General features: G+C 41.6%; 1 protein-coding gene across 1 annotated transcript in view; it reads right to left on the bottom strand.

The window, feature by feature from the left end:
* LOC109301605 (sodium channel protein type 2 subunit alpha) overlaps positions 1-12167 on the bottom strand; it is a gene marked incomplete at its 3' end in the record, with an annotated part of 140843 nt that overhangs the window by 72932 nt on the left and 55744 nt on the right. The window contains exons 8-12 of the mRNA XM_019522840.1: positions 11529-11592; positions 10017-10158; positions 9268-9474; positions 7107-7397; positions 75-422 (exon numbers count right to left, since the gene is read on the bottom strand). Coding sequence (XP_019378385.1) covers positions 75-422; positions 7107-7397; positions 9268-9474; positions 10017-10158; positions 11529-11592 — 1052 coding nt within the window. The remainder of the gene's footprint in view (positions 1-74; positions 423-7106; positions 7398-9267; positions 9475-10016; positions 10159-11528; positions 11593-12167) is intronic.

The raw sequence follows: 12167 nt of genomic DNA, 5'->3' as shown, positions 1-12167 counted from the left end.
GCTTCAATTTAGGGCCCCTGTTTCATCTACACACACCCTTAGATTGCCAACAGTGCTGCTTTATCAGGTATTACCTCTGGCAGCAGTTGTCCAGTAGGTGATGTCAGAGCAGGAGGTCCACCAACTAAAGAAACTACACCATTACAATCCACAGTGCTATGCATCTTCCCATTTGCTGGAAGTGGTGGTATAGTCCTGGATGACCTACTGGCCTGGCTAATATTACTGTTGCGTCGTTCACCATGTCTGTGTGGAACAAAGAGGGAATCCCTTCTGCTCTCATTGTCTTCAAAAGTGCTGTGCTCATCATCAGCAAAGTCATTTTCTGATCCTACATCTTTTGCTCGACCTCTGAAGCTGAAAAGACTTGCTCTGCTGTTACGCCTTGGGGAAAAAAGGGAGCCACGAATGCTCAGCAAAGACTGTAGACAAATAAAAGAATACAACCGTTAGCCAACAATCTTTGAAATATAAAATAATGTATTTTATTGAGAAATAGTGTTGTAGAGGTTGTGGTCATCTACAAGGAAGGAAACTCTAACTCCCTCCCTGACCTTCTCCCTCAAAACACACATGTAGGTGACTTAGAAGTATGCATGTAGGTGTCTTAGGAATATGATTAAACAGAGAACACACTTGTGATTGACAAAGACCAGAGATATTTTGACATTTAAAAAAATAAAATCAATTTAATTATAGTAAAAACTGCTGTTTAATGTAATTGTTTCCTCCACCACTCTGCATGTTTTACTACAGAATATACTTAAATTAATACAACTTCAAATGGAATTACATTACATTCACTTTGTGCTGGTTTGCATGGTTGAACAACCTGACAACCTGGACAACCTGACTTTGATGGGGTAGCTGATCTGAGTAAATATACTCACATGGGTTTGTTTTTTGAAGAAGCCCCAAAGAAAGCCCCAGTCTTGGAGACTTTTATTTAGGTATGTGTTTACCTTTACTCACATGAATCATTCTGTTGACTTGAACAATTGTGTATGACCTGCATTTATTATGTTGATATAATTAGAAGCACTGCCCTTCTGTAGTCATACCATCTTCTTTTATCCTAACTGATCAAGTGCATTAAATATGCAGTATTAGGTCAATATTGAGTTGCAAGAAAACACAGACGCTGAAGGAAGTGACGTTGTTGATTATGTATTCTTGTTGTTATGCCTAAGAGCTTTAGTAATAGATCAAAACCACTTTGTGCCCCCTGCTGCATACCTACAATCTAAATACGAGATAAGTGAGAACTAACCAATATGGACCACCAGGACAACAAAAGGACAGTGAAACAATATTGGCCCCTCTACAGGTGCAGGTAAAGGTGCGACAGGATGTAATGCACAAACCACACACTCGCACTTCCTGCCATGCCACACATGGCAAGAGGTGTTACTGTGGGATCATGCATTAAGTCCCATCACATCTTACTGCTGGTGCAGGGGGTGCATGAGGCACCCAGTGGCTGGTTTCCCAGCCACAGGGGCACTGCCTATACATGCAAATTAAAGCTGAATAGATATCAGCTATAAGTTATTACACATTTTCCAGCAATAACTTTATGTATGGTTGAACCTTTTTAAGGAATCATAGTTAATTTGAACATGTAGCCAGTCTAATTTTATTGCACAAATAACCAGGTAATTGTATAATAGATATAACATGTAGGCAGGGCCCTATTGGCCAGCACACTAGGCAGTGGTCTCATTTCATCAGCAGCCTCACCACTGTCAAGTTTTCTTTAGGAATCATGGCAAAAGAGAGATTTATGGAGACATTTCAAGAAAAGTGATGTGGCTTTGTGGATTTTTACAGGGAGTTCTTTCTAGCAGGAGGGGCAGCGTGGGAGACAACCCAAAGGTGCCATTTTGAAATTTTAAGAAGTGAGTTATGGATTCTGGCATGGAACAGTTAGAGGTAGGGGTTAAGAACATAAGAACTGCCATTTACTGGGTCAGACCATAGGTCTATTTTCTCCAGTATTTTATGTCACATGGTGGCAGAGACTGGATGATGAAAGGGAAAGTGAACTGGGTCTGACCAGGGTTTTTTTCCCCACTGTTCCTCTCTTACTTGCAGCCTGCAGCATTTAAGGTCTAAAAAGTTCTAATTCAGAGGCTTTATCCCTAACTCCCATACTCAATAGCTATGAATGCTCCTTTCCTCCAAGAATTTGTACAATCCCTTTTTTCATTCTAGGTAAACTGTCATCTTCCACAACATCAGGTAGCAATGAGTTCCATACTTTAATTATACATGGGGCTCATCTACACAAGATGCTATCTAAGTCACTGTAGCAACAAGTTCCAGCGATGTAGTTGGCAGGTACTAACTGTGATGCCACCGCTACTACGCAGTAGGGTTAGAAATGACCCATGCACCACTGGGACTGAGCAGTACTGATGGGTACTGCTAAGCAAATGACTGTGCAGTACCAACTGTGCAGTGGAGTGCATGTGTAGATTTGCCTACTGTGTGAAAAATAATTTCCTTCTGTTAGTTTCAAACTTACTATCTACTAGTTTAATTTTGTGAGAGAGTAAATAAATCCCTATTTACTTTCTCTTTGCCATTTAATATTTCGTACATCCTTATCATGTCCCCCCTCAAGCATCCCTTTTCTAGATTGAATAGGCCTAGCCTCTTTAGTCTCTCCTCATATGGAAGCCCCTCCATAACACTAATCTCCTTGTTGCCTTTCTCTTGACCTTCTTTAGTTTTTCTAGATCCTTTTTTAGGTGTGGGGAGCAGAACTGGGCACAGTATTCAAGGTGTGGATGTTCCATGGATTTATAAAGGGGCATGATGATATTTTCTGTTGTGCTTTCCCTTAATAATTCCTAACATTTTGTTTGCCCTTTCTGATGGCTGCTGAGCACTGAGTCAATGTTTTTAGCAAATTGTCCACAATGACGCCTAGATCTCTGTCCTGTGTGATAACAGCTAATACAAAGCACATCATACAGTACGTATAGTTTGGTTATTTTGCCCAGGTGCATCACATACGCTTATCTACTTTGAATTGTATCTGCCATTTAGTTGCCCATTCACTCAATTATGGCAGATCTTTCTGTAGTTCCTCACAGTCTGCCTTGGTCTTTACCACTTTGAATAGTTTTGTGTCACTGACAAATTCAGCTACCTTGTCACTCGCCTCCTTTTCCAGAACATTTGTGAATATGTTAAACAGCACTGGTCCCAACACAGATCCCTTGGAGACCCCACTGTTTACTTCTTTCCATCCTGAAAACTGACCATTTATATTCACACTTTGCTTTCTATCTTTGAGTCGATTTCTAATCCACAAGTGGACGTCCCCTATAATCCCATGACTACCTTAGTTAAGAGTCTCTGATGAGGGACCTTGTCAAAGAACTTTTGGAAGTCCAAGTATGCTATGTCAAAGGAATTGCCCCAATCCACCTGCTTCTTAACACCCTCAAAAAACTCTAGTAGGTTGGTGAGACATGATTACCCTTTGTCAAAGCTGTTGATTCTTCCCCAGCAAGTCATGTTCATCCATGCACTAAATAATTCTTTTTTTTATTGTTTCTACCAGTTTTCCAGGAACCAAAGTTAGGTTCACTGGTCTGTCATACCCATGTCCCCTCCAGGGCTTTTTTAAAATATGGAGTCATTTGGCAACCCTCCAGTCCTCTGATACCAAGGTTGCTTTTAGTGATAGGCTGGGAGTTCAGCAATTTCCAATCTGAACTCCTTCAGGACCCTAGTATGAATGCAATCATGTCTGGCAACCACCACTGTCTAGTTTATCAATTTCCTCTACAGCCTCATCTACTGAAACTTTAATTTGGGGCAGCTCCACTGACTTGTCCCTAGACAGGAGTGGATCTGGTGATGGAATTTCCCTAACATCTTCCACAGTGAATGCAGATGCAAAGAATGCACTTAATTTTTCAGCAATGGCCCTGCCATCCTTTAGCCTCCCTTTTACACCTTGATCATCCAAAGGCAGGGCTAACTCCAGCAGATCTTTTCCTTCTAATGTACTTAAATAAATTTTATTGTTACCTTTTGCATCTCTAGCTAGTTTCTCCTCAAAGTCTCTCTTAGCTTGTCTTATTTCAGTTTTGCATTTGCCTTCCTAGTGTTTATACTTTTTTATTTTCCTCATTAGGATTAGACTTCCACTTTTTGAAAGAAGCCTTTTTCTGCACATTACCTCTGCAACTTTACCATTAAATCATGCTGGCTTTCTTTTGGTCTGCTTTCCTTTTTTTTGTTTGGTTTTTTGTTTTTTGATTTGAAGTATGCATTTGCTTTGTGCCTCCAATATGGTGTTCTTAAGCAGTTCCCATGCTGCCTGAAAGTTCCTCACCTCTTCAGGGGGGCTCTTTTAACTTATGTCTAACTAGCTGCTTCATTTTGATATAGTCTCTCTTTTTAAAGTTAAAAGCTAGTATGGTAGATTTTCTCCCCTCCTACATGGATGTCAATCGCAATTGCATTGTGGTCACTTGCTGAGCCAGTCAGCAACACTTACCCTTTGCACCAAGTCCTATGCACTGTTTAGGACTAGATCAAGAATAACCTTTCCTATTGTAGGTTCCAGGACTAGCTACTCCAGGAAGCAATCTTTTATAACATCAAGAAATTTGGTCTGTGCATCCTGGCCTGACATTAGGTTCACCCAGTCTATTTGTGGATAGATGAAGTACCCATTATTACTCCACTTTCTGCTGTCACTCACCTAGCATTTCTAACTTACTGCTGCTGTCCCTGTCTGGGTGTTGACTGTATATTCCTAGACATACCATTTTTTTTCTATTTAAACCCAGGATTTCTATACACAAAGATATTCTACAATACCTCTCTTATCAGTTGAAAAATCTAACCTATTTGTTTTAGTGCAGTCTTTGATGTTGAGTGCCACTCCTACACCAGTATGCAGGCTCTATCATTCCTGTTTAATTTGTACCTAGTATTACAGCATCCCATTGATTTTCCTCATTCCACCATGTTTCAGAGATACTTATTATGTCAATATCATTTTTGACTACTAACCATTCAAGTTCCCTCACCTTTGATGTTAGACTTCCAGCATTAGTATAAAAGCATGTGTACTTTTTATTGCTGCCTGGTTGGTTTCTATATGACCTTTTACTCATTAAAGCTAGGGACAGAAGTTGCAGATAAACCAGTTTAAGTGATCAGGAGTAGGTTTAAACCTGTAACAGAACAGAAGTTCAGTGCATTTAAACAGCTTTCAAAATGGCCAAAACTGGTTTAAGATAAACCTGGTTGAATATAGTATCAGACTTCACTGATTTAGGTCAAACCGGTTTACTGAACTTCCGGTCCAGATTCTTTCCCAGTTCAAGTTAACTCACAGTCCCCCAGCATCCCAGGATTCTTGGCAGCCCTGGATTGTGCTGTCTGCTCCAGTGGACCAGGGTGTGCTCTACCCCTCTGTTCCCTAGCTAGAGCACTATCACTCTCCTGGCTGGCTGAGAGGGTGGGGGAAGCCCTCACCTGCCCAGCACCAGACCCCCAGCCAGGTGCTACCCAGCATGAAGGTGGGAAAGCCCGAAGCAGGGGCATTACTCTGCCTGTCCAGAGCCAGAAGCCAGGCTGCAGTCCCTGAGCCATGCCCCCTCCTCAGCCTCCAGGCCAGCTGAGGAGGGAATGGGGGGAAAATCCACTCCCCTCCTGCCCAGCTGGCACTGGACCCCCAGCCAGCTGCAGTCCAGTGTGGGGGGAGGAGGGGAAAGGTGGGGAAACCCCACAGCAGTGGGCTTGACTCCACTGCCCAGAGCCGGGAGCCAGGCTGGAGTCCCCCCAGCTACACCCACTTCTCAGCCTCTGGGCTGACGGAGGAGGGAGCATGGCAGGGGGACTCCAAACTGGTTCCTGGCTCCCAGCTCCCTACTCCAGGCAGGGGACGTCAAGCCTCCATTGTGGGCTTCCCTTCCCCCCCACTGCACAGGGAGGTACCTGGCTGTGGGTCCAGTGCCAGACCGGAGGGGTGGGTTTCTTCCCTCACCCTCTCCTCAGCTGTCCTGGAGGCTGAGGAGGAGGCTTGCCTTGGGGACTCCAGCCTGGTTCTGAGTGGGTGGACTTAAGCCCCCACTGCAGGCTTCCCTACCCCCACACTGGGCAGCACCCAGACGGGGTCTGGCACTGAAGAAGGAGTGGGAGGTGGGTTCCCCCCAACCCTGAAGTCTAATATTAATTCTGGAAACAGGACAGGGGAATCCCCTATCTGCACCAGGGGCAGGGTTGAGGGGACCCTGCCAGGGACAGGGAACCCACTTTGAGGCTAGGGAACCTGGCCAGCCGCCAGCTGGAGGGGCTGTTTTCCCTTGGGGGGGACCACAAGTGTTTGGGGGGAGTGTGCTGGGTGAGCCAATCAAGGATGAGCCCTGCTTAGTGGTGTTTGGGTGCTTTTGGCAGCAACTGGCAGGCTGGGAGGCATGCTTTATTGCGCCGTGGCTACTGGTATGGGCCACTGCAGTGGTCTGGCTGCCTTTCTGGTTTCAAAAATGAACATGAGTTCACTTGCTTATTATTTCGATCTATGCAGTTTAGAGAAACCTGGAAAGATTTAAAATATTTATCCTGGGGCTTTTTGACTCTCTATACTTAGCCTAAAGGTATTTGCTTATGCACTAATTGTGAATGAGAGTGATGTAGATTATGAAGGGCTAGAAGGTGAATATAAATAACTTACTATTGGTGCAATAAGGAAAAGGGAAGCAGTGGGGAGACGCACAGAGAATATTGATATGATAAAAGCTGCAGGCTATAAAAGAACTCCGTTGCAGCATTCTAAATGGATATGATGGGCAAAACTGAATCTAAGGAAGAAATATATGAAAAATGACATATTTTTTCACCATGTGGGTTCATTTTTTGATTTTTAATGAAAACAAAATCCCTCATATTCTAACCACATAATCTGTCAATTCACGTATTTAAACTAGATTGGTTCCTAACCCTTTGTAATTGTTTCTGTGGCACCTTCTGCAAGAATAAGGATATTAATTTTAGTAGCTTACTTTACAGCAGTTTCCATGACAAACAGCTTATGATGCAATACACACTGAGTTTAACTGATACTTTCACTGTACCTGGTGGGGAGAAGAGAACCTCTTTTCGTACGTCAATCTATTGCCTTCAATAGAAAATCGGAAGCCTTTCCTTCTGATACTGTCTTCTGATTCAGATTTGTGAAATTCTTCCTCATCCTTCCCCTCTCCTTCAGATTGCTCCTTCTGCTTTTTTTTCTTTCTTCTGTTCCTCCTCTCTTTAGCGCTCTTTGAACTCAACTTTGATGCTTCAGAAGAACTTTCAGAAAATCCAGCTATGCCATCTACTCCGCTGAATTCTCTTGAATCAGCTGCTGCCGCCACTGCTGCTGCCTGTGTGTCACAAGGTTACATGTAATTAAAATCTATACCACTAACCTTTTTTAAATGTACTATTATTTCAAGTTGCTTTTTTGTTGGTAGTGGATTCAAAAAGAAAGTACCAAACCCACCTCACTGAGTCTAGAATAGTGATTCTTAATGAGGGTGTTGAGGATCTTTTGAAAATTGCTTTGAGGTATGAGGACATAAACAGGTGTGAGGGTTAAGTGAGGGTTAAGTGCTTCCCTCCCACTACCCCAGCCCTCTGCAAGGAGATAAGCACTGTTAATGAATACATTCGTTTTTGAAATAGGGTGCTGCTCAGTTCACAAAAGTTATAGATCATTGCCTGGAGGCTAAGAAGATTGAGAACCATTGGTCTAACAAATTGAAGAAAGTATCATTCAGACAAAGTGCCAAGAACAGTAATTTACCAGCAGCGCATAGTCAGTTATGGTTCACCTGAGCCACAGAATAGCCACTGGTCCAGTTTCTTTGGTCAATGGCACATAAGGGAATGCTGTGACTAGGGTTCACGTCCAGCTACCTCTGACTCTCCAGGCAAGCTGATCAGGTTCCTATTTCTAACTGGGCTTGACAGGGGCTCCCTTTGATACAAGTCTGGGGTAAGATTTAAAGTTAGGCCTATAGAACAACAGGAAGAAGTCTTTAACACTTCGCCATCAGAGCCCTTTAGTACATTATAATACAAACAAAATCCGATATTCTACCCCTCCACTGGACATGGACAGGGAATAGGGTGGTTTCAAGAGAAAATTGGAAGGGCAGTTCAAGAGAAAATTACCCTTGTTGAAGCAACAAGAAAGTAATCATCTTTTTATTGGATCAAAGAAACTGGAGCAGCATTGAAGTTTTTGGAAACTGTTTTCCTTCTGTAACTACTATCTTAACCAGCATAATATTTCTGAAAGTTCACATAAAATGGGCATGTTTAATACAAGACAAAAAGTATTCTGAGTAACAGGAAATAATATTTCTAAAATTAGGTTTTGTTAGGGTCTATATGCAATTTTGGATAGTCTCCAACCCATTTGGGGACTAGTATAATACCCGATAGTATCATCACCACAGTACGTGGCCTTACAAGGATTGAGTTAACCTTTCCATAGCTTTCCATAGCAACCCCAGTGCTTTTCAACTCTTCGTGGAGCATTTGATAAAATACTGGGTTTTTATAGAGTGCAGTCATCACCAATGGTTGCTTAAAGGCATAGTTCAGCTTTGTCTTTAGCAGGCCACATACTTAGAAGACAGAGTTTAACTTCATCTTTAGCTAACATCTGGCCAGGTGGACAGTGTCAGACAATCAACTAGGCCACTAAAGAGCCAGAGGGACTTAAAAAAAGGAGGAAAGACGCTTCAATGTATGAAACAAACATGAAACAACATTGTGAGGGGAATGCTGTCCATAAGTTCACTTGTTATTACATTTCTTTTAGGTCTGGGACTCTAATCTAGTTTTATGCCCAACTGGGAGATGGCATGGGTGAAAAGATGAAAAGGTGAAGAGAGCCAAATGTTCCCATTTTCACAGCAAAATATCTGTTCTGAGTTGCATACAGGTAAATAATGAGAAATCATTTATGTGTATGTCATTCATGTAGCAGAACCATCAGTTTCCATCGCTCTACCTGAGTCATTCTTTAATAGATGTGTCACTAATCAACAGCTTCAGTGGAGCCTGTAGTATAAGAGGTGGAGGAGAGGACAAGATTCCTCCATTGCCCACCATTGAGCTAAGGGATTGTTTGTACGAAGGGAGTAATTACTACTGTGAAAGGCAGGCTTATTCTCATATGCAGCTATGTAACAACAGGGCACAGTCCTGTATTACAGGAGCAATTTTCCCTTACAAAACTACCTGAGCTTCTTCCTGTTGCTTTTTCAGCTGTTCAAGCATCTGTTGAAATTCTGCTTCTTTCTGTTCTGCTTCTTCCATGGTTGCTTGGTTCTGTTCTTCATAGGCCATGGCAACAACAGCCAGGATTAAGTTAATCAGGTAGAAAGAGCCCAAGAAAATCACCAGCACAAAAAATATCATGTATGTTTTGCCGGCAGCTCGTAATGTCTAAGGGGGGGAAAAATGACATTAGCAGCTTTTTAATGATACTCTATATTACCTATCTCTATAGCACATTTGAAAAAAAAAATCAAAATAACTGCTCCAGTAAAAGCTCCTGTCCCATTCACACTTAGGATCATCCATATCCATGTAAGTTAATGACAGGATTTGACTCTTGAGGAGGCAGCATGTCAAATGTATAGGATATGAGATTGGGCATCTGACCTGACTCTCGTATAGTCTTACTCTGTGTGAATCATGAAGTCCACAAATCTGGGCTCATTTATTTCTCTACACAGTGGAGAAAATAATTCTTGCCCACCTTTATGAAACAGATTTATTGTTATTATTAATAAAAATTAATATTTCTGTAGCCTTGAGGAACATCAGTCATGGCCAAGAGCCCCATTGTTCTAAGCAGTGTACAAAAAGAAACAAAAAGATGTCTCCTGTTCCAAAGTTCTTAGGGAGATATGGATGAAATCACTGTGTAAGTGCTATGTCTATGTAGTAGAAATGTTGATGACATTTATTTGAATAGGACTCACCAGCTGATACAGATTCTCCCAAAAGTCCTGAGTCATCAGTCGAAACAGTGACAAGAATGCCCAGCTGAATGTATCAAAGCTTGTATAGCCATAATTGGGGTTTCTACCAGCTTTCACACATATATAACCTTCTGGACATTGACTACAAAAGAAGAAGAAATGTTATTTTTAACAGCTACCTAAAATAAATATATATTGCTAGCAGTTCACGAAAAAGTTCAGGATTCAAGTTGCCAATACTTGGTCATTTAAACATAATAACATTATCAACTAGAATTTTTCTCTTTAAAACAACTCAAGAAGGACTACTGATAGATTAAGATAATGATACAGTTTATTTACTTTCAAATTTTCCTTCTTTATTTAACAGCATTTCAATACCTAAATAATAAAATGAATTAAAATCTGTCCCCGGGATAGGCAACCTCTGTCATGGATGCCAGAGTGTGGAGAGTCGGCCCGATTCAGTGGCTGAATCTCTGAATCTGAATTGAATCAGGAGACTCTTTAACCTCTCCAAATTGAATTGGATGCTTCGAATCAATTCAGAGATCTGGAAAGATTTGTCGATTTGGACATAGACACAGCTTTGAATGTTTTTTCTACATACCTCAAGGTACCAGGTGGCTTATCAATGCTGAGATGGTGAGGCAGATAGAGCATCCCACAGGAGTGCAGGAGGGGCTCCTATGTGCACTCAGCAGTAGACCCAGAAGTGGACCAGAAGAACTTCTGGTCCACTTCTGGGTCTGCCACGGAGTGCACCAGGGGCGGCCCCCCGGTGCCCCCTGGCTCGGCAACTGGTGAATCCTGGGTCTGGGGGGGCACCCAGGGTCCTCCTGTGGCTGATTGCTGAGCTGGGGGGGGACAGGGGAAGCTCCCCAGCACCCTCCCCGGCAGACCTGGAAGTGGACCGAAAGTACTCCTGCAGCTGATAGTGGAAGTACTTCAGCTCCACTTCTGGGTTCATTGCTGAACATTCACAAGGCCCCCCGCACTCCTGTGGGCAGCTCCATCCCGTCCAGTATCACAGCATTCACAAGCTGCGCCTGGTACCTAGAGGTATGTAGAAAAAACATTTAAAACTGTGTCTATGGTTGAATCGCTGATTCTCTGAATCAGCATTGAATCTTCAGATGTGGATTTGGCTGAATAGAATCAGGGACAGTGATCTGAATCAACAAACCAAATCACTGTCCCTGATTCGGGCTGAATCCAAATCCGAACCAAATATGGCCCATTTCACACATCCCTAATCTTTAGCTTTCTAAATAAGCATAACATATTTAGCTAATACAACTGAAAATTCAAACAATGTGAATGTTGATATTCATACATTAAATATTCAGATAAAAGACATCTGCGCTCCAAACCATGGAGATTTGAAACAACACAGTATACTAGATACTGAAATATCAAGAACAACTCAAGAACTTGAACTGTTCTATGTCGAAGATTTATATATAACAATTTTTATGATGGAAAATGGTCCATTAGAATTTACTGTCTTACCCTGCATCTGAGCCGTTGCCACACAGCAGAGCATCATTTTGCCCTTCCAAAAAGTAAAAATGACCTGTTTAAGAAGAGAAAGTGAAAAGAGTTATCTGAATGCACTGAAAAAGTGTCCTTAAAGAATAAAGTTATTTAAATCTAAGTGAAAGCTACAGAGTAGTAAAACCTTTGGTATTTTAAAGAAAACAAATGTGACCACAAAACAGAAATCACAAATATAATTACAGTGAAAAAAATAATTAGAAATAAGGAAAGGAATGTATATACTACAAGCAAAAGATTTTCTGTTAGGCCTAACAGCTAGTTTTCCTTACAGAAACAGAGAAGCAGTAGTACATTAGAACCTCATTAAGTCACACAAATGATCAAGAGATAATAGGATTACCAAATCTGTCAATTTTGAACATAATGGAATAAACACTGAGAAAAAACAAGAAAGCTGAATCAATAAAGAATGTCTTCATACATTCCCATTGATGGCATTTCATGTTCTTTATTTAAAATATTTCATAGCAACCTATTTTCTTCAAATACCACAGCAAAATAAAAGTAATAGAATCTTAGCAACATGAAAACTCAAATATCAGGCTGCTATTAACTCTTGATTCTGAGTTTGTATGTATGTGTGTAGGACAG

The sequence above is a fragment of the Gavialis gangeticus genome, unplaced genomic scaffold, assembly GCF_001723915.1.
Source record: "Gavialis gangeticus isolate Ggan-Ray unplaced genomic scaffold, GavGan_comp1, whole genome shotgun sequence".
In the NCBI taxonomy this organism is placed as follows: Eukaryota; Metazoa; Chordata; order Crocodylia; family Gavialidae; genus Gavialis; species Gavialis gangeticus.
Note: the sequence above shows the minus strand (reverse complement) of the source record. Positions and strands in the feature narration are given on the sequence as shown.